General features: G+C 35.9%; 2 protein-coding genes across 11 annotated transcripts in view; one reads left to right on the forward strand and one right to left on the reverse strand.

The window, feature by feature from the left end:
- SNAPC3 (small nuclear RNA activating complex polypeptide 3) overlaps positions 1–18091 on the forward strand; it is a 52556-nt gene extending 34465 nt beyond the window's left edge. Inside the window, exons 6-11 of one of the 3 annotated variants that reach the window (XR_008506713.2) lie at positions 666–748; positions 2035–2199; positions 5622–5729; positions 6926–7563; positions 8577–8767; positions 9006–18091. Coding sequence is in view for 1 of the 3 variants with exons in the window: in XM_054509225.2 (XP_054365200.1) it covers positions 666–748; positions 2035–2199; positions 5622–5729; positions 6926–7073 (504 nt within the window). In the remaining 2 variants the exon portion in view is untranslated. Of the gene's footprint in view, positions 1–665; positions 749–2034; positions 2200–5621; positions 5730–6925; positions 8385–8576; positions 8929–9005 lie in introns of those variants that run through there. The other 2 variants (XR_008506712.2, XM_054509225.2) reach the window with 2 other exon arrangements.
- PSIP1 (PC4 and SRSF1 interacting protein 1) overlaps positions 11191–23406 on the reverse strand; it is a 40249-nt gene continuing 28033 nt past the window's right edge. For 2 of the 8 annotated variants that reach the window (XM_045882436.3, XM_045882434.3), the window contains 8 exons: positions 19952–20180; positions 18801–18919; positions 16050–16105; positions 15387–15457; positions 15068–15169; positions 14737–14950; positions 13582–13693; positions 11191–12779 (listed from right to left, as the gene is read on the reverse strand). In XM_045882436.3, the coding sequence (XP_045738392.1) occupies positions 12719–12779; positions 13582–13693; positions 14737–14950; positions 15068–15169; positions 15387–15457; positions 16050–16105; positions 18801–18919; positions 19952–20180 (964 nt within the window). In that variant the 3' untranslated portion in view covers positions 11191–12718. Of the gene's footprint in view, positions 12780–13581; positions 13694–14736; positions 14951–15067; positions 15170–15386; positions 15458–16049; positions 16106–17160; positions 17494–18800; positions 18920–19951; positions 20181–23406 lie in introns of those variants that run through there. The other 6 variants (XM_045882435.3, XR_010407789.1, XM_064579632.1 and 3 more) reach the window with 6 other exon arrangements.

Raw genomic sequence — 23406 nt, forward strand, 5'->3', positions numbered from 1 at the left:
GAGGGGTACCTGGGTAGCTCACTTGGTTAGGTGTCTGCCTTCACCTCAGGTCATGATCCCAGGGCCCTGGGATCAAGCCCCACATCGGGCTCCCTGCTCAGGAGGGACTTCTGCTTCTCCCTCTCCCTGCTCATGCTCTCTCTTGCTATCTCTGTTTCTCAAATAAATAATCTTTTTTTAAAAGTATGCTGAAAATACTAAAAAATAACAGAAAAACATAACTCTGTAATCACCTATCGCTGGGGAACTATCAAAGATGTGACTTTTGGTTTTTACTTCTAGTATCCAAAATAACTCACTGCTGTGTATTCATATAATAAAATAATATTGTTTATTTCATTTCTAATTAGGTTCCTTTCACAAGTCTCAGAATACACGAATTTAAATCAGACCTAGTGATTAAAACAGCAATAGGATAACATTGAAAATGGCAGCAAGGATCAGATGTTTACACTTTCATCCCTGGTAAATAGCATAAAACTTGTCACATAGGAGGTTCTCATTAAATAGTAAACAAATTAATGAGCTGAGCATATTTTGTGAGGTTCCATAAAGTTACTGTAAAGCATATTAGTGTGGTTTTATGACCTATAGATTTTGAATTGGTAGCACTTTCCTAATTATTAATAGAAGACTCTCTTTCAATGCCATCTATTTCCTTATAGGACCTGTACAAATCAGCCTTCTTTTATTTTGAAGGGACATTTTACAATGATAAAAGATACCCCGAGTGCAGAGATTTGAGCAGGTACAGTTTTCAAAAATCTTCTCAGTTTTTCCTGTTTCTAGTTCTTGAAATAGTGAGATCCCCACAAATCCTATTACTGGTCTGTTAAGGGTCTTTGCTAAGGAATTGTTTTGTTTGTTTTGGGGTCAGAAATATCAGTTTTTAAAGTATATTCAGTTATTTCATCTGGTTGGCCTAGGTATTATTAAGTTAATCAAAATTTTTACTTCAGAAAGAAAATTTTCCTATCAAAGATCTACAGACTATTTCAAAATCTTTGTGTTATCTACTGTCTTAGAAATTCCAGCAAATCTTGGGGCACTTGGCTGGCTCAGTCCGTAGCAACTCTTGATCTCGGGGGTCGTGAGCTTGAGCCCCATGTTGGGTGTGGAGCCTACTTTAAAAAAAAAAAAAATTCTAGCAGATCTTGTATTGAGCCATAGATACATCTAAGAAACTTTAAATCCCACTTAAACACGTTATTAGTCTCTTTCATATTTAGGTGATAGCAGTAAATTAATCTTACTGTTTTTTTCTGCTTGTCCAGTATATACTGTTGTTTGCCCTAGATGAGTATGTTAAATATATGGTTAAGTATATAACATGAAAAATCTATAGCTCATAGTCATGTTAATTAGCCCATACTTTTACTATCAGTGTCTTAGCAACTCGAATATATATGTATATCGTTTCTGGGTGTTTATATACATTCTCTTTCATTTTAGCCATTTGTATCTGTATTCTAATGTAGCAGTTCTCAAACTTGCTGCTTTCCGCATTCCTTTATACTATAATTGAGGAGTCTAAAGGACTTTATGATTATGTGGGCTTTAGCTATCAGTATTTACCATATTAGAAGTTGAAACTAAGAAATATTTTAAATATTAACTAATTTAATCCTATTACATGTTAACATTAATAATTTGGGGGAAAAAAATAACTTTTCCAGAACAGAATGAGGCGAATGTCATTGTTCTACATTTTCCATTCAGTCTGAAGTGATAAAACACATCATGTAGCCTTTGGAATACTGGTCATTTATGAGAGAATAGGAGTTTAAAAGGGCAAATGACATTTAATCACAAAGATCACCTTGACTTCCAGAACCACACTTTATCCATTAGAGAATAATGGATAAAGACACATTCAGAGTTCTTAGTTTCTACCTGTGTCAGCCACTAAGATTGTCTCCTCAAGGTGGCAACTGTCCAGTTACATTGAGTGATACTTGCAGTCACAAACCGTTTTCTGTCATTTTTAGGTTTTTGTGGCATAACGAACTGCCCTTGTCTTTTCCCCCCCTTCAGAACTATCATTGAATGGTCAGAGTCCCATGACAGAGGCTATGGAAAATTTCAGACCGCTAAAATGGAAGATTTCACCTTCAACGACCTGTATATTAAACTGGGTTTTCCTTACTTATATTGTCACCAGGGAGACTGTGAGCACGTTGTTGTCATTACTGACATAAGGTAAGTGGCAGCACTCAGAACATGGTATTTGTTCTGTTTTCCTTTTCTTTATTTCACAGTATAAAAGCACAGGCAGTTTGGTTTTGTTTTCAATTAGAGGAATAAAAGTATTCCTCTTGGAATGCCTGCAGCTTGGCTTGGGAGCGGCAAAATCATGTTTGCTCTCCATGGACTGACCAACTCGCAATCCGTTTATATTCTGTCTTTATTTGGGGGAGTATCTATGATAGAAATACTTTATTAGAGGGTTAAAAATCTGTAAATGTCTCCATTTGTAGATCAGGCAGGCAGTAGCCATCCGCTTTGGAGATCACTTTGTATAACCTATCATGCCTTTGCTTAGCCAGTTTGCAACTATGTATTTAGGTTTCTTGTCTCTGCCAGAATTTTAAGGAGATCAAAGGGAACTGGGGGAAGAGAAGGGTCATTCTAGTATTTGACAAATGTGAAGTCTTAATGCTTTCATCAAGTATAAAGTGAGAAGGACTAGTTTAAATGAGATTTTGTCATAATTTTGTATAGCTTGGGTGTCTTTCTCGTAAGGCTCTTCCTTATTTAGGAAATCTCAATTTGTGAAGGATCAATATATAGGAATAAGCCCTATTCCATCCCTGCTTTAATTCCGAGAGACCATTTTTATGTGTTTGTTTTTTTTTTTTTTATGGAGTAGTGATACACCCAGGCTTTTTATTATACCAGTAGTAGGAACTGATGCCTTCGGAAAGTCCCTGCCTCCACTTTTCTTGGATCTTAGTGACCAGTCTCCAAAATTCTGCCTGGCATGCACTTATTCTCAGGAGGTTTCCCGAGGAAGGACTTCACACTTTCTGCTTAGGAAACCTTGAAATAGAAAAACAGGAATGCAGGGGCGCCTGGGTGGCTCAGTCAGTTAAGCGTCTGCCTTTGGCTCAGGTCATGATCCCAGGGTCCTGGGATTGAGCCCTGAGTCGGGTTCCTTGCTTAACAGGGAGTCTGCTTCTCCCTCTGCCAACTGCTGTCCCTGCTTGTGCTCTCTTTCTCTGACAAATAAGTAAAATCTTAAAAAGAAAAGAAAAAAAACCATGACTGCAAAGCAGAAGAGAGAATGCTGATAAAGGGAAATCCCAGCATGATGGCCATCTAAGGCGATTTGTCTCGAGACGGGAGCACAGCAGAGAACTCAGGAAGATGTCTAGAACTGCTGCCAGGCGTCCCGCTGGTGCATAAACACTCGGAGAGCATGCTTCTCATTCTGTCGGGAAGTACAGAACTAAATTAGCAACAGGTACACGCTGCAACCTAAGCAGATGCGAACCTGAGAGAAGTCGTTAGCTGGCAGCCTCTGGCTCGTAGCTAGAAAACCGTGTGTTACACAGTAAAAGGAATCTGCAGTCAGTTGTGGAGTTCAGGTGTAAGTAGTAATACTAATTTGGCATCATGTAAACATTAAATATTTAATCAAAGTTATTTTGGTTCTGTAGACAGATGTTGAGGAGGTAAATTTATTTTATTTATTTATTTATTTATTTAAAGATTTTATTTATTTATTTGAGAGAGAGAGAGCACATGAGAGGGGGGAGGTTCAGAGGGAGAAGCAGACTCCCTGCTGAGCAGGGAGCCCGATGCGGGACTCGATCCCGGGACTCCAGGATCATGACCTGAGCCGAAGGCAGTCGCTTAACCAACTGAGCCACCCAGGCGCCCCTTGAGGAGGTAAATTTAAAAAAAACAGTTAAGTACGCGAAACAGTGGCCCTTAGGGAAGATTTGCTGAAGCAAAGGGCCAGGGGGTCAGGAGAGCTCATAAACCTGTTTTGTAGGACTTAAAATTAGATATATTTCTTTGATAATTTTATATAAGCTATTCTGCCTGCTCTTTCCCTGAGGGGAACGTGCCTGAGAATTAGCATAAGATGGAAGACAAACCACTTTCCTCTGATTTTAGTTTAACATTTCTTACCATACTGCAGTGTCAGTCCTTAAACTCAAGGCAACGTGGGAAAACGACGCTTATTAGACATTTGCAGCGTGGGATGTTCCTAAGGAATTTTTAGTTTTAGCTTTTTAAAAAGATTTTTTAGTTTCAGTTTTTAAAAGATTTTATTTTTAAGCAGTCCCTACACCCAGTGTGGGGCTTGAACCCACAACCCCCAAGACCAAGAGTCACATGCTCTACTGCCTGAATCAGGCGGGCGCCCTTTAAAGAATTTTTAAATGTAATTTGGACTACAAGTCATTTTTTACAAAAGATTTTACTTATTTGAGAGAGAGAGAGCGGGCACATGAGCAGGGGGGAGGGGCAGAGGCAGAGGGAGAAGCAGGCTCCCTGCTCAGCAGGGCTTGATCCCAGGACCCTGGGATCACGACCTGAGCCGAAGGCAGACGCTGAATCCACTGAGCCACCCAGGCACCCTTAGACTACAAGTCATTTTTATCTTCTAGGTGGACTTAATCATTCAGTGCCATTCCATAGTCTGATAGTTGGTAAGTTGGGGTGCCTGGGTGGCTCAGTCGTTAAGCGTCTGCCTTCAGCTCAGGTCGGGATTCCAGGGTCCTGGGATCAAGCCCCGCATCGGGCTCCCTGCTCCGCGGGAAGCCTGCTTCTCCCTCTCCCACTCCCCCTGCTTGTGTTCCTGCTCTCACTATCTCTCTGTCAAATAAATAAATAAAATCTTTAAAAAAAACTAGTAATAGTTGGTAAGCTTACAAGTTTTATTAATCATTTTCTGATAACGAAGTTATTGCTACCCTTTCTTACTAAAGGACAAAAAGTAAGAATCAAATTTTAAAATGGTCATGGACCTTTAGAACACTCTGGTGTAGTCCCTTCATTTTTTGGATGAAGAATCTAAGGTCCAGCATGGTTAAGGAATTTACTCACACCCAGTCAGCTGATCAGTCGCATAGTAGAGACTGACTTCCATTTACAATTTACGAATTCTGACACCTAAAACTGGAATCCTCTATCAGTTCACATTATACCAGGAGTACGATTTAGATTTTAATAAAGAGGATGGTAAACAAGAGCCACATGACACATAACCAAATAGATAAAATAGTTGCTCAAACTATGTTTCATAAGAAGGTATTAAGTGTTGAGTAAAGCAAGGACTCTCTGATGGAATACATTCAAGATCTGCTGTATGCAGATCTCCCTCTTAGAGAGTCACAGAACACATTACCATAAAATGCTTTGGGAAGTTTCATAGGAAAGAAAACATTGTTTAATCCCAAATGATCTTTAGGAGAGTGTTTTTGTAGAACACAGGTCAGACCTAGTGTAACAAGTGATTTTATACCTAAGTCTTTCATAAGAAAAAAATTGAAAAATATACCTACTATGTTCTTAATGTTGAGGTACAGATATATTTCTTTACAGACCACAATTTGCATTTTTTAACAATTTGCATTTTAATATCTTCGTTTACGTCTCATGTACAAAAGGCTTGCACATTGTGATGACTGCTTGGATAGGACACTTTATCCCCTTCTTATCAAGAAGCATTGGCTGTGGACCAGAAAATGTTTTGTTTGTAAAATGTACACAGCCAGGTAAGTGATACGTATTTCTTTCTTCAAGAATTACTGGTTTTCAATAGTGAAATACTTTCGATTTTTGGTATTTCAGTGTTTCCTATTTTGATTTGAATCTGAGAACTTAAACTTTGGGGGTATAAATAATAGAAATGGTTTTATCTAGTAGTTAAGTGCTGCAAAGTAGGTTACATTTAAACAGTAAGGAAATGAATTCTATATAGTGGAAGTCCAGAACTGGGTCAGACTTTGGATGAGTCAATAAATACTTAGTGTCATCAGGGAGCCATGTCATCTTTTTCTCTGCAGCTTTACAAAATCAGCTTCATCCACGGCTCCTCCATGTAAAAATAACACAGCATTCAATATATGTATAATGAGGTCAAAATATGGTTCCATAAAATTTTTTACTTTATGTGATACTTCACACAGTTTAACTGTGGATCAGAGTCAAAAAATTCAAAGGAAAAGAGAATAATTGTTTATCAGATTTTGAGGGGGGGCGTTCTCCCCGCCCCCCCAATAGGCTTTTCTAAATGGTAAGTAGGAAAACATGATAAATCAGTTATCAAACTGGAAATCAGGGAATGTTAAAATAGACCATGAGATGCAGATTCAAATAGACTGAAAACCAGTCTTTGATCTTCCCGAAACCAGTAACATCTCAGGCCAAAAAACAAAAGTATCAGTTGATTGTTGCCCATATTCCCATTTGTATACGCTCTATAACATTTTATCCTGAATTCTAGATAAAACACCTGGAGTTTTCAAATTAGCCAGGACTAATTTACCAGTTAAAAAGATAAGTTACACAAAAGTTCATCAGGTCTGTAGCATCTAATAATATTATGGTTTTTCAAGATGGCCTATTACATTTTAACAGTTACTTAGAGGATAGGTAAGTCATATCAAAAGTGCAGAATGCTTTCACGTATGGATTTACATTTTTCTCTACTTACCTTTAAGAAGTCTTTCAGAGAAACAGCATTCTGCAGGGTTTCTGTTAGTTGCCCTTTTGCCCTGCAGAGTATTGGTAGTGATATGTCTGTATCTATCTATATACACACACAAAATTCTATAAAGGATTATGGTATATTAAGATAGGATGGTAAGACAATAGTGGGAATGTTATGTTTACACATTACTACAGGTCATAACACATTAAAGCTTGAGAAAGTTGATTGTAATGATGTACATCTTTTTTTTAATTACAGATGGGTGACAAACAATGACAGTTTTGCACCAGAGGACCCATGTTTCTTTTGTGATGTTTGCTTTCGGATGCTCCACTATGATTCAGAAGGCAACAAACTAGGAGAATTCCTTGCTTATCCTTATGTTGATCCTGGAACCTTTAACTAATAATAACAAAAAATGTACTTTGTGAAGTAACTGTCCTCTTGGATGGTTACTTTATTTCCAGAACATGCCACTGAGGAACAGGATCCACCTGAAATAATCAGCTAGTTACCCACACCCCTGCAAAAGTTCACATCACAGGTTTTCTTTTTTTTTTAAATCACAGGTTTTCTTATAAAGTAACTTGTGTTTAGAAATCTTTTAGTATTTATTTCAAAATAGGGTTTTTATTTAGTGTATTTGCCCATTTTTAAGTGTGTTTATCATACTAAGTTGTAGGAGTACTTTATATTTTTTTGAATACAAATCCTGTCAGATTCAAGTATTCTGGTTTTTAGCCAGTCTGTGGCTTGTCTAATCATTCTGTGTCCAGAGTACTTTTTGCTAATCTATAGTTAGAAAAATTCAGTTAATCATACATCAAGTGGTGGAAGTATTTTGAAAATTCCTTGAAGAATGTGAGAGCTATACCTTGTACCATGAGGCTTCCAAGGTAAAGATCCTTATTTAAATATCTGTGATAAAAATGAGGGAGAAGAATAAAAGTAGATTTAACAAATACAGTATTAAGAATAGCTATTCTGTAATCTGATCCCACGGTGGGCTCTTTTGTAATACTAGGTTTTGGGGTTTTTTTTTAAGATTTTATTTATTTATTTGACAGAGAGACATAGTGAGAGCAGGAACACAAGCAGGGGGAGTGGGAGAGGGAGAAGCAGGCTTCCCGCAGAGCAGGGAGCCCGACGTGGGGCTCGATCCCAGGACCCTGGGATCATGACCTGAGCCGAAGGCAGACGCTTAACGACTGAGCCACCCAGGTGCCCCTAGGTTTTGTTTTTGGTAGAAACTAGCAAGCATACTAATCATTTTAATGAGACTCACTGCATGAATAATGAATTGTAAAAAGATCTTCAGTATATACTCATACCTTCACAAAAGTAATGTTTAAATTGAAGCTTCATTTCTTGATGAGAACTTTTTCAGTTTAATATTATGATTAAGAAAATAGATTTGGGGCACTTGGCTGGCTCAGTTGGTAGAGGATGCAACTATTGATCTCAGGGTTTTAAGTTTGAGTCCCACACTGGGTGTAGAGATTACTTAAAAATAAAATCTTGAAAAAATAAATAACAGATTTTATGTAATATGACCACTGGGACATGGGAAGTCAAGATCGTGTGGATTGCTAGCTCTGGTTCACTCATTCTTGCACAATAATACCCAGTATTCTATATGCAAAAACAAGAGTTTTTCTGGCCCAACTCTTCCATTCCTCCAGCTCCCTCACCCTGACAACCCGTAGTTTATTCACTTCTCATTCTGGGCAAAAGGACACCTTAGATGAATTCCAAGGTCTAGATCATCACAGAAAATTACAGCTATCTATATTGAAATGTTTTACCAAAATCTTTTTTGGTGGAAAATTTAGTTTTAAGACTTTAAGAATGCTGTAAAATAGTTCCTTTTAAATGTGTCATTATTTAAATTCCACTTTCTCTCTCCTAGGTTATTTATTTAAATTCAACTGAGTTCCACATTCCCTGGATGGCTAAGAACAGAGATTTACCATACAAATCAAAAACTGATGAAGCCTTTAAGCCTGTATGTTTAAAAGATTGGCAGTGAAATGTTTTATGGACTTAGATGACATATCCAGTTAAGTTGATTGGTGTGCTGAGGACAAGCACCTGTTTCTGGTATGTGTAGTGATGGTCTCATTCACTGATTCAATAAATACACCAGAGGATCAGTAAAAAGAAGAGGTGTCTCCCCTGGCTGGCTTATGTTACTGTCTAAATTTCTACTTTCATGTTTCCAATGATGCTAAATTGAACAGATTAAAAATTCTGCTAGAAAACCACGTTTACCCAATTCCTGTAAGTTCTACAGGTAAAAATGTATTTCTGCTTTTTAAAAGATTTTTTTTTTTTTTAGAGAGCGAGAGAGCGAGAGAGCGAGTGAGCGTGTGGGGAGAAGGGCAGAGGGAGAGAATCCCAAGCAGACTCTGATTCCAACACAGAATGCAATCCCATGACCCTGAGATCATGACCTGAGCCCAAATCAAGAGTTGGACACTCAACTGACGGAGCCACCCAGGCACCCCGCTTCCTTTATTTTTAAACTGTATTCCTTGTAGGTCTTGCATTAGTATGCAAGGGTCTGTTCTTTTTTTCTCTCCAAATTACTTAAATTCTACTTAGTTAATATATAGTGTAATATGTTTAGGTGTTTACTTTGATTCATTTTCATTTCATATTCTCAAAACAGCAAATTCCAAAACATGCACTGTACTGTCCTAACAAAAGCATTAGTCCACATGTGATCAATTCATTTTAGTGGACAAAGAAGACTGTCAATTAAAACATTACTGCTAGTGAAATTTTTTTTTTTTTTAATTTAAAGATTTGATTTGTCAGCACGCACAAGCAGGGGGAACGGCAGGAACAGGGAGAAGCACAAGCTCCCCGCTGAGCGAGGAGCCCGCTGAGCAAGGAGCCCGATGCGGGACTTGATCTCAGGGCCCTGGGATCATGATCTAAGCCAAAGGCAGACGCTTAACCGACTGAGCCACCCAGGCGTCCCTTATTTTATCATTTATTAAGAATCTCATCCTTCTGGTTCTTGAGGGTAACTTTTCCAGCAAAGTTAACACAAAGACATTTGAGCCTTTGTGTTATCAGTTCCTCTTGTGAAATCTAGAGGAAGACTGACCAACCTAGCCACTCCCAGAAATTTTGCCCATGTTTATCAGTTATACAGGTGTCCCACCAAATTCAGGTCAAAAGACCTTCCAAGTTTAAAACAGGCCTAAAAGAGGTCTTGAATTAAGTATTTTATAGCTATAAATTTTGATATTAAACATGACCTAAATTATATATGTCATTTTACTAATGAAGAAAAGCAAATATGGTAATGAACTTATAAATCAGCATCCTCTGTAGTTAGAAATGAGATTTTGATATAATAATGGATGAACATGCACAAAAAGCACTATTTAGAAAAGCAATACCTGTTTCTTTAGATATCTTTTTCAGCCTTTGGTATCCTGGTAAGGATAATTTTACCTTCTCCTAATCAAATCATAATGTCTTTATTATCTCTAAGGTTAGAGAATTCCATAGCACAAATACGAAAACATTTCTACCTATATAGCAACTTCATTTCTTAAGGTTTGTAATTATGGGTTTGCTATTTCCAATAGATCATCCTTTCTCTGACCAATGGGACAAAATAAGGTGTTTGTTAGTGAAGCCCTCACAGAGCCTTGTAAGCCTTTGCTTTTATATAGGATTAGTGGGCAGACCTCCTCCTGACCGGACATCTTCAATCAGGTAAGTGTGTGTCAGTACATACAGTGTATCAGCAAAAACTGGGTAAAAAAGATCATCCTATTTGAAACTGCAGCATGTAATAGAAGGTTTAATTAAGATCATCAAGTTGTTGATACAGTTTCTCCAGTTCAGATGACACCTCTGCAATCTCCAGAGCAGCTGAGAAAGCTTCCAGCAATTCATTCTGCAGGGCCGTCCATAGCTTACTCTTAAATGTTGGCCAGTAGGTTTAAATAGCACAAAATAGGTGGTTTATACATGCCCCCCGCAAAGAGAAGAAAATATCTTCTCTTTTGCTATTTCGTTTAAATTATCTTAGTGACTTGTTCAGCAGTGGAGTTTTGATCAAATACGCAATTAAAATGGAGCAAATGCTCCTGAAAGTTTAGTATTTATGACTTAAGAGTTCGGAGAGTGGTAGTCACCTGTGAATCAGCTTATGACCCAACAGAAAATGGAAGGGCAGTTATATTTTCACACTGTATTAATCAACTGTTTTGAGCAAGGCCAGCCCAAAAAAAACATACATAAATTATCAGAATGCTGCTATATGTATCTCCTGAAGTTGAATATTCTGTGGTTTCCTAGTAAACTATATTGCTGTGTTGCTGGGTTATAGAATAAAATAACAAACATTTTTAGCTTACTATATTTAGTTACCCTATCTATCTCCCCAGACAACACAATCTCTGTAATACCAAGCTAACCAAGAAATTACTCCCTTGGAAGCAAATCCAGAATTCCAAAACCACTTTTGTAAATAGCAAATAATTAATTTACTAGTAGAGTTTGATAGAAAAATCCTTTAATCAAAACAAGTTTACAATGTTGACACTTATGGCTTAACTAGATTAAGTCTGTCCAAATTTAAATTGTATTAAGGACCAGATAAAATGTAGTATCAATAGTTCCCTCAAAACAGTAGGTCCCAGTTCCATTGTAAGACCTCTCAAAAAGCAAAACTCCAATTACTGAAATAATTCAAACTATTCATTTATAGATGAAAACCATTATCTGAGAGGTCAGAACATACAATGCATGTCACATGCAAACACTGGTATTAAGCCTCTTCTCCGTATTCATATTTTCAAAACATGAGAAGTCTTTTAGCTACTGAAACCACCAACTGACCTAATAATCAAAATATCTTAAAAATGCTATCTGTTAAGTTACCCTTAAATTTTGTTAACCTTGGTTTACCCTGATTTAGTCCATATATATGAATATACAGACTACCAAAGTACTCCTTTACTTTAACTGCCTCGGAGCAACATATATTTTCTACTTACAATTCTGTCACATGGAGGATCTCTAAGAATCCCCTTCTGATAGAGCCATGTTTTCAAATAGGTTAGTTTTTCTTATATAGCATTTACTTCTACTATTTACTGCATAAGAATCATGGAATTTTTTTTCCCAATTAAAAAAATACTTAGTGACTTCCTTAATGAGTGTGACTTTTTAAAAATTCAGAAACGTGAGACAGTTCTCAAAAATAAACTTTTATCATTTTTTAGTTTCAGCTATTAGTGCCTGTAAAGGATCTCAGATGGCTGAACCCTAAAGCCAGATTCATTCCTAAACATACCCCCTTCTCCTTGCTGTAGAAGTCACGTGACCTCACTGACTTCCCAGCCATAAAACTAAGTTACCTTCAAAAGTTAGCATGAGTTTTGTACCTTGTAGAATTGTCAGTTGGATATCTCTAGTTGTCATACAAAAGGCAAACAGACCACAAATTGTTTGTTACAAAGCAGCAGGATGATGTAGCACAATGTAGACTGTGAAATTAAAATTAACTTTTGATAAAAGGAGTGAGTACTTGTATAGAAGTAACATTTTATCTACCATAAAAATGCGTAACTTCTACAAAACCCACAAACAGTGAAAAGACAGTCTGGTAAATCCAAGGTTTGTAAAAACTATGCACAAAACCCACAGTATTTGGGAAAAGAGGAAAGGTTTATACAAGTAGCAGTTTTAAAAATGTAACTTTTTTCTACTATTACACATTAACATACACACACTAATTGAAATTATGCTACAACCAAATGTCTGGAAAAGCAGTTTAACATTTCCTAAATGGGTTTTCCCTCACATTTACTGAATAGTGTAGCTGTTAATACTGCACAAGTACAATTAGCAATAATGTTTAATGACTTTTAAACAAATATAAAGGGATTTTTCTCCCTCAAAACAAGTTTTCAACATCAAAACCTATGCTTATAAAAATTTAAAACTTTCAGCAGTCTAAATATTTCAAATGAAAACCATTACAAACTCTTCAAATGTTCTTTATATTCCAGGTATGTCAACCTAATTATCTAGTGTAGAATCCTTCAGAGATATTTCAGGCTCTCTCTCTTCACTGGATGGCCTAAAGGAAGGAAAGAAAGGTGTGTCAAGTGGGATTAGGGGCTTTTCTCCTTCATGGGGGTCAGAGAACACATTAAATCCGTGCATTGTTTTTATTTTTAAAATAATTTGATGATCATCAAGTTATTTTAAAAAATCTTGACTTTTTGTTCAAAATTTAATTTTCCGTGTTGTATCTTCTTCCTAAAGTAATATTCAGATCAAGCAAATTAACTCAGGGAAGCATCATGGCTCAGGCCCTTTCCATCATTTCCAGCTTTAAATAAAAAACATGAAAAGGTTATATCTGTGATACCAACATATTACAAACCTTAATAAGGAGAGGGTCGATGACATAGACACAGATAAGATTTCCCTGAATTTCAGAATTAGAAGGGATGCTTGATTCCAAGTCCTTCAAACGTGCAGAACAAACCAAGACTAGGATAACTACAGTCCAATAACTAGTTATTTAGAGGCTATATACAAAACAGCCTGTGATTCTAGATCTTATTTTTGTATTACCCAGTCACAATGCAAGAAAGTATGAATGATATCACTATTAAAGCTGTTATCAGTGAAAGAAGTCCAAAGATGAATAGTTACTTTAAACTGGATTCCTACTATCTAGCTCTATTCCCTTTGAGTACAGGCAAGTTAAATGTAAATTATAAAGTTTTTTGCTTTTTGCCGTTTTGATTTGTATCTTGCTTCCTGAGTTCAGGAATTGAGTGATCAAAATACAATCCTATATAAATAACCTTGGAACAGCAATGTGACTTAAAAATTAAAAATATACATGACCCATTAAAACACGTCCTCACTTTTTCTTACTGCTGGCCTCGTGGTTGTCTTTGCTTTCTTCACTGCTGTCTCCATTATGTTGTGGTTGATTACTGTCTTGAGCATCGGAGCCTCCATTTAGAGTCTTTGAACCTTTAAAAAGGTTCCAATGGAAAAACTGTTAGAGCTTCTAGTACTTTAAGATGTCCTCTAAAGAGCCAAAATAAAAAATAAAACCTGGCCCTAAAGTTTCTAATACTTAATACACCTTATTTGAAATTACACTGTAATCTTTTGGGTAGCTGAGGCACACTAAATAGCAGGGTTACTATATATGGGTACAAGAAAGGGGGGCTTTTTAAAGATTTCATTTATTTTAGACAGTATGTGTGTACAAGCGGGGGGGGGGGGGCCAAAGGAGAAGAGAGGATCTCAAGTAGACACCGTGCTCCATCTCACAATCTTGAGATCATGACCTGAGCCGAAATCAACAGTTGGACATTCAACCAAGCCACCCAGGCGCCAAAAGCGGGGGTGGGGGGGCCCTTTTAATCTGGTCATTCCCTTTCTTATAAAATTTTACTATGATGCACATTTTTATATCTTTCCTTGGTATTTTACAACGAGGTGTCAAAAGTACGATTCTTAACACGATTTTGTGTCCTACCTAAGTAAATAAGGAGGGCATCCCTGTAAATCCTATTTCTAAGAAATCTCTAAGGAGACCTAGATCATCATTCCCTAATAAATAAAATCTCCAACTCCTAAAGACATTTGATAAATTGGAATTGGGGGAGCCGATAATGAATGACACTATGTTCTATTTAAGAATCCATCACAGATACATCCTAACATATTTGTGGTTGAAATAGCGTATCTGGAATTTGCTTCACAGAGAAACCTGGTAAGGGTAAAAAAGAGCAACGATCATTTACTGATAAATGCAGGAGCTGAGTGATGGGAACACGGGAAGTTCCTTTCTTGTCTACTATTGTCAGAAATTATTCCTACTTTAAGTGAAAAGAGAACAGCAACTGCTAATTTAAGCTTGATTATAACTGATTTAAACAGAAATGCTCAACCTTAGCTTCTGTTTTTCTAAGTGCTTTATGAAACCTTAGATAAGGTATTAATGAAATTATACATCAAAGCCATTTTTTAAAAGCAGTCCCAGCAAACAACTTATCATCACATACCTGTTTGTTCCTTTTCTAGCTTTTTGTTTGGCCCTTTCTTCCCTTGATCTTTGGTTTTATTTGCTTCCTCATGCTGTCTTTGTTCGGCAAGAGATTTATTCAGCACTTGTGTGATCACAGAATCTCCTTCACCAACCAAAAACATATTCTTAAACTTGTTATACAGCATTGTAGACTTTTCCATGATAACCTGGCTAACTTTGAATCGCCGTATCTGAGAAAACAAAATAGACACTCACAATTGTTTTCTTCACTGATTTGTAAAATGGTACTTCTCAATGAACTGTTGATGAGGAAATTTTCACACTCTGCACGACTCTGGATCACTTACTTTTTTCAGTGTTGTAATCATTTCTGTGTGCTTCTGAGCTTGCTGCATTGTGACCTGAAGTGAAGCAAGTTCATCCAAGGCCTCAATACATCTGTTCACATCCTTCATGACAAGACAGTAATTTCATAGCTGTTAATCACCACACCCTATATGATCTAGTCCTAAAGTTTACTTTTAAAATCTCAAAACAAGGCAGTACAAAAGAACCAGTAGTAGTCGCATTTTTCTTAAATTTACACATACTTATAAAACATGAGAAAAAATATGAAGCTATAAAAGGAGTACTATATTTTTAAATGAGGTATTTATAAAGACTTACAAGATTATCAATTTTGAGTGAATTTTTAATTTCAGCATGTATCCTTTGAAGTCGAGAATCCATTGATGTTTCTATAAATTAAAATTTAAAACACAGTAAATAATTTTTCCAAAACCAGTATTTCTATATAAATCTAATAGGCAAAGCACAATGACAAGATTTGAATTTTTAAAAATGTTCTTCATAATCTGCCTAGTTCACCAAGAAGTTATTTGCCATTTTAAGTATTTAGGAAAACAACATTCATCATTTGAAGAAAAAAATCACCATCTAGCTACATAAGTTTCTAAAATAAGCAGTCTGTATCCAGTTAATAAACCCCTCTATTCCAATCCTTAAACAGCTGTTTTACCTTACTTACACATGTGACCAGAAATAGAAACTCTTATCTGAAACCATGAGATTTGTCAAAAATGGGAAAATATCTAGCTTTTGGCAATGTTACAAAAATGTGACCATTAGATAATGAGCAATAAAACTAGCCTGAGTCCTTAGCAAATGCACCTAATCAAAATATAATGTATACAGAATTCATCAGGGATTTGAAAAAGCACTTTTGTAGGATTTAAGAACATAAAATGACTGATTTTAAAACCTATACATGAAAAATTAAGGATATAATTTCCTATTAATTTAAACATCTTAGAAAGTGAAATAACTAACCTCGCTTCTTCTCCACTTTCTTAACTTCTGGCTTCTTTCCTTCATCTTTATTCTGCCTATCAAATGTTAACACAAATATTTCAAAACATTGGAACTTTGTGACTGATTACCAAATGCCCACAATCCCTTAGGTAAAAGCTAAAAATTTTTTTAAGATAGAAAATCAATAGCCTAGGTCATAAGGAATTGACTATAATTCATAGAACTCTGGGATGCCACAGCATTAGTATTAATTACTAAAACACATGTAAAAATTAACATGCTAAAATCTAACTTTTCAGTGGCATCACAAATAATTTTAACACTTGTCATGGTGAAATTTTTTTCCAACAGTACAAAGTGTTAAAGACCCAATTTCAGGGTCAGTGGACAAGCAGACCACAGTGGGAAAGAGAATGCCTATAAACATTTCATGAGTTCTACATCACAATTATTTTTAGAAGTAGCGTGTCAAAAACACTAATTTTTCCCACATCTCCAAAAGGGTAGATAATTGGAGGGGTTAAGTTTCTAGGTTAAACAGACTGTTCAAAGATGATACTATTGTATTAAAATGGCTTTTTTTGGCTAATATATCAAACTTAAATGACATTCACTGACATTTACATACCATTTCACAAAAGAAAAGGTAGCATTTTACTGCAAATCACAAAAATAACCATTTAAAAATGAGTTCTTAATTTCTAGTACCTTGGCTTTGAGTTCGGGCCCTATTATAAACCAATTGAAATAGACAAGAACAAAACAATATCTAAAAATCAGGTTGTTTTTTTTTAAAAAAACTTTATTTTAAAATTTTGGTTACAGTTTCATTTTTGTTTTCTTAACAAGTCTACTGTTTAATCTCTCAAGATTAAAAAAAACAATTATTAAGAGTCTAAAGAATTAAACAACAAAGGAATGTCAAGGGAAGGGCACAACTGCCCCATTCTCTGGGGTATAAGAGCTATTCCAGTTTAACACCTAGCTTCAAAACAAAATGAATTTTTATATTTTCTAAATGAAATAATGTACAACCACCATCTTCTAACTTTCAAACACAAAGCTTCATCTTAAGCTTGGTAAAAAAAAACTTTAACAGGAATGATGGCCGACCTTGGTATGTAGTGTGTACCTTACAGGAATTTTTTTTTTTTTTTTTAACAATCATAACACAGTAATAATGCCATTAATGAAGTCCTCAATTTAGAATCTGCAACATTCTTCCATCAAGGGGGGGGAGGGGGAAATTCAGTCCAATGAGTCTGTCTCAAGATCTTCATCTCTTGTTTGCTCCACTTGTATTCTCTTTTCAGTAACTGGATTAATGCTTTGAGCCCAAAATGAGATATATTTTTTATTACTGTAGATTACATGTTGTTTGGCTGGGAATACAATACAATAAACTTTATTTTGCATAATGCATTTCACACAAGCTGCATCTGAAATGCTTTACAGAGCAAAACTGTCCAAGTACAAAGTTTTGTAATAACAGGAGAAGGAAAGAAAACACAAATATTAGAATTTGAGAAAGTTACATTCGGAGGACATTCAAAAAGAAACTGAAACACAAAGGTAACTTTGAGATACTGAAGAAGGGTTGGGGCTAGATTTACTAAGCAATGACTAATTTTATATCCTAATTTGGGGAGCACAATAAAGTTAAAAGCAACAAACAGTCCAACAACTTTTCAGTGAAAGGATAGGAAAGGATAGGTAACAAAAAATAACTTTAATTTACAGAAATGGTCAAAAGTCTAACAGAATAGAGGGAGTAACATTTTTGAGCTTTAGATCAATTTTTAAATTACTCCCCTCAAGCAGATGAAACTGCTTATATAATCCTCCTCCAAACAACTAAGAAAGCAGAATAGTCAAATGCTATACTTGTAGAGAGACTTTTGGCTTACAAATGTATTTTATAAAGAAAAAGTACAAAATTACTTAACGAATTCACTACTTATCATTAAGTTTGTCTTAGTGACCTACAGCATGTGTTTAAAATCACCTCCATTAACAAAAAAAAAAACACCACCACCAAGTTTAGTCAGAATAATGCAAGATGCTTCACAAAACACTTTTCAAAGAAAGAATTCGGAAGTGACAGTCTCGAGATAACTAGGAAAACAAATGTAATAAGCACATGAAGTGTAATTATCGCCAGTGCGTTTTCCTTCTAATAAAACTACTTTATAGAATAAAACTGAAGGGGAAAGAAATTCCCCATGGTCTGTATATACTGTCTCCAGGTATCAAAACTTAAATCAACTTTGAACTTGATTTATATTACACACACTTAATGCAAACCCCGTCAGCCTTTAGATTTACTGGCCTTCTTGGGGTTACAACTGTGCTGCTATTATTTTTGCTGGTCTTTTGGGAGTGGCCTGCTGGTGGTATGTGACAAATAAGGATATTTAATTCTCCACCAACATATTATCACCACTCTTCTGTATTTAATACTTAACAAGTGAATAGTAGAGGATGAGGACATTTTCAGCAAAGCCACTAACAGTTAAATCCTATCTGCACTTTCAGTTTAAATTAAAAATAATTCAGAGTGATTACCTCAGTGAATTTCATCCTCTTACTCAGCAAAGAATGAAGCCTAAAACATGATTATCATCATATAATGAAGATTTTTTTTCTAACACCTGGGAAAAGTCACTTCTCTAAAAGGCTTCATATGGTCCGGAAAATGAGATTCTGTCATTTAAAAATTTCATGCTAGTTTAAAAAGGAAATCAAAATTTAGAATAAAAAAATACTTACTGCTCAGTTTCCATCTGTTCCTCTTGCTTGCGTTTTCTATCTGCTGCTTCTTTCTCATGCTGGCCTTTCAGCATATTCCTTCTATGAGGATTTTGAAAGTTCCTTCCACCTTTTCTCTTCTGTTTTGAGAATTAGGATGAATTTAGTTAACTATCAAGTCAGGGACAAGTGCTTCTAGGATTACAATCTTGGGAGGAAAAAAAGCAACTAATACTTAAAAAATCTCAGAATTATACATGTTGCTGTCTGAACTTGCCCTTGATGACTCGGGGAATAAAAGTATGTCAGGCTGGGCGCCTGGGTGGCTCAGTCGGTTAAGCGACTGCCTTCGGCTCAGGTCATGATCCTGGAGTCCCGGGATCGAGTCCCGCATCGGGCTCCCTGCTTGGCGGGGAGTCTGCTTCTCCCTCTGACCCTCCTCCCTCTCATGCTCTCTGTCTCTCATTCTCTCTCTCGCAAATAAATAAAATCTTAAAAAAAAAAAAAAAAAGTATGTCAGGCTATTTGCCAGCTGTACTGTGGTTCTCCATATTATGGTTCTGACCTGTTTGTTTACTGACGAGTACCTGTTACTGACAAGTACATTGCTCAAGCTATCCAATTAAAAATTTTGGCTTCTAAAGAAAGTATTAAGAAATAAGAAAAACAAAGATACATGACCTGGGTCTGTAGATCTCCAAGGCTATACACTATACTTGTGTTTCTCTATGTAAAAAGATGTATAGCTTTAATCAAATTCCTAAACAACTGTGGCATTCAAATAAAATACCACTGATAAATGTACACTAAAATAGGCCTGAAGAATGCTAAGAATTTCATTGTAGTAAATAATAAAAATGTATAAATGCATCTCTTTTATATCTGTTTTCACTGGTCACAGTCCATTTGGCTTAATTTCTACTTTTCTAGATAAGTGGGTTATTGGAAGTTTATTATATAACATTTGATTTCCACATTATAATTGTGAAAAGGTGACAGATTTAGAATGTCCAATAAAAAAACAGCTAGTTCAAGCTTACAAAGGTAGAGAAATTCAGTTTTACTTTTAATCACACTCATACTATGAGATACTGAAAGCTTACTAGGTAAAAAATAAGAACTACATAGGCAACTAAAAATAGAACAAATATTTTACTTGATAAACACTGTACCTTTTCACTTTCTTGATCATCTCCTTCCTCTTCAGAATCAGAGGTTGATGTGACCCCTGTTTTAACTAAATTTTTTCTTTTGGATTCAACTTCTTTCTTCCCTTCCTTTTTGTCTGGCTCTTTTCTTGGTTTATCTTCTTCCTTCTGGCCGTCTTCATCCTTTTTAAGCTGCTTTTTAGGTTGTTTTTCTTCTTGCCCCTTTTTCTTACTTTTGTCTTCTTCAGTTACCCTATTTTAGAGAATACAGCAATGTAAAGTAGTTTTTTTGGGAATCATTATTAGCTGTCTTTTAACCATACTCTCCTAACCAGATAACAGGAAGCAATAAATTTTTACTTAAAGACAAATTTAATGTATCTTCTAGTAAAATATAACGAAATGTCTTTACCATCCAATCATAAAAGGAAAAAAGAACATCCTTTTCATATAAATTAGAAAATACAAAAATTACAGTGGCATTAAGGTAATAAAAAAGTGATTTTTTCCCTTTGTTTTCCTAGCTTTTTGTAATGTTCTGTATTTGCTGAAAAAATTACCTAATATGATCTTACGTCCCAAGGTAATTCTTCACTGTGGGGATACAGCAATACAGAAGATGGGTGAGACACCTGGATCTTATATTCTACATAATTGTAAGAATAACATGTTTAAAAAGTACACAGATTGGGAAAAATACAATTGCAGAAGTGAACTGCTTATGATCAAATAGGATCACTTTAGAATTCAAAGAAATACTTTGCAAGGTAAAAGGCTCCCAAACTTATGCATATAATGATAAAATATATGGTAATTAAGCATAATACGTAACAGTGCTGAATTCACTAGCACTAAGCATTCCCATCACCAATGGAATTACAGACATCACTAAGTCAAAACTACCAAAATTGCTCAGTAAGCCTAATGTTACTACTGGATGATCTTTATGGGAACTAGTACAGCAGAAATAAATACAAGTATTTATGGTACGATGACAGGCTCTAGGAGAACCAAATGATGCCATTGCTGACCATATAATTACTTTCATGGTATATACATTCAACTAAAGCCATCCCATAAAAAAAATACAACTTGAAGCTTGGACAAGCTGTTTAAAAAATTAATCTTTTTACTAATCTAGTAATTTCACTGAGATTTTCGAAGACTATACAATTATATCAATGGATCTGAGAGGTGGAAGAGACTTCAGATCATTAGTCCAACCCATTCCATTCGACGAAGGAGAAAATGATGGTGTGAAAGGTCAAATAATTAGCCCAGTATCACGGTTCCAAATCCAGTGACCACCTACCAGACAACTGCTTCCTTGAACCTTTAAGAGATTATTAAATTGGAAGAGAAAAAAATTGATTCTTTAATCTCTTTAGAAATTTCCTTGTCACATAACCATCATTGGCTATGCTTATTTTCAAATGTCACATGGGTTTCCTCGTTAATTTCTAATCGATAGAAAAGGCATGCATGTAAAATCATTTTAACTTTCTTCAATATTTTCACAAATGTGAGTATTTTGATAATTTCATGGATATGAGAATACCAAGTCAAATACAGAAAGCATTTCCATGGCTCTTAAGAGATACTGACCAATTCCTCGCCCAAAATATCCCCTCAATGGAAGCAGATATTAAAAATCCAAATACCCCTGAACTAGCAAATTTGCTTCCAGCAATGTATTCTAACCAGTATATCTGCACATGTACAGAATAGATGACAGTGTTTTTAAAAGGATGTATCCATACCTGAGACAGATGTTAAGAATTGTACATACAGTGGAATACCATGCAGCTTTTTAAAAATTATTAAACATAGATTAAGAAGTGTACCATAAGGTCATAAGAGATGGGATTAGTATTTCAAAGGCTTTTGAACAATACCAAAGCAGACTGCCACAGCCTTAACTATCATGGCTTGCTACAAACAAGTATTTTCCCAGTGGTCCTTCATGAAAAACAGACTTCTCCATAGTGACAATTTCCCTTTTTAACAGGTGAAGGCACGGTAGGAAACTATTAGTAAACAGTTAAAAATATGTTAACATAAGCAACAACTAATGCAAATACAACTCCAAATATCTCAGTGGCTTGTATCAAATATTTCTTGTTTTACATGCAGATTATGAGATGGTTTCAGCTTTTCTGGGCTCTATTCCACTATCTTGTCATTTCAGGACTCACTGCAAAAAAGCTATCACTAACACATCCTGTTCTCAAGGTGGAGAACAGAACTTTCAGAAGGGCTTCTATAGTTTAGCTCTGTACTCCAGAGTTTGTGCTCAGGTACATGGCTGAGGATAGCCATGGCTGGTGCCGAACCTATATATAACATGGATACAGACATTTATGTAAAAACTTTAAACATGTGACACTGACTTTGGGGCTGAGAAATGGAAAATCCTAATATATTTTTATACAATGGGTAACACGGTCACCTGCGATAATGTGAAAGAAAATTCAGTGGCTTTGGGTGAAAAGGCTTCAAGATAGAATGCTAGCATCTTGAGTAGGTTGTTAGCAGGATAAATAGGGCACTTCAAGAAAGAAACAAGTTTAAAAAAGAGCAAAATGACAAAAGGAGAACCTAAAAATTCCATGCATTTCAGTGTTGAAAGTCCCCTCCACCTTGTAAAAAATTTTCAAATTCAGAAAAAGACTGGGGTCAAAGATCCATCAAAGGTGTAAACTGCCAGCCTTTCTTTAGTAAGTCAAATTGGGCTACCTTGGTCCTTCAGATGAACAGTTTCTAGGGAAGAGGACCAAAGCGTTCTCAGGAAAACCTGTAAACTAAAGGGAGTGTAAATTAAGTATATAATAAGATAAGCATGTCTGGGGGTGGCGGTGGGGGAAAAATAAATTTAAAAAAGCAAGTCTGAGAAAATCCTATGAAAAGACCACTGGGCATGAAGTTGACTAAAACCCACAGGCCATAAGGTATTATTACCGAAAGTAACAGCCTCCATCAGGAGAAATTAATGGAGATTAAAAAAGGAACCCTGGGTCCCCAACACCCTATAGCCTGAAACCAGACACAATACCACCCAGCTGATGAGGATATTTTCCACTGACCTTTTCAGATACAACTAAGGAGGATACTGAAAAGTAGACAACTGTCACAAGATTGGCTAAAAGCCATGAAGAGAAATGGTTTAGAGCAAGACAAACTGGGCCTAATCAAGGGAAACTTCCTTATACATGAAATAGGGAGATCTCACAATATTTTCCAGAATTCTAGATTTCTTAGGGAACAATGACTGCTGTATGGCTTTTAATATTCCCCTTTCCAAATAGGAGCATTTAGTTCTTCTGGATCCCTATCCTAGACCTAGGTGTGTGATAAAGGGGAGAGGAGGGGAGCAGATAACTGGTGTTTTCAGTTCCTAAGTCTCCAACCAGGGCCTTATAGCAATCATTAAATCCTAGACTTTATGCCTGATGCCACGATTAGATTAGGCAGGGAATGAG

Source organism: Mirounga angustirostris, unplaced genomic scaffold, assembly GCF_029215605.1.
Source record: "Mirounga angustirostris isolate CCGP_5_RB_7025 unplaced genomic scaffold, mMirAng1.0.hap1 SCAF_15, whole genome shotgun sequence".
Lineage (NCBI taxonomy): Eukaryota > Metazoa > Chordata > Mammalia > Carnivora > Phocidae > Mirounga > Mirounga angustirostris.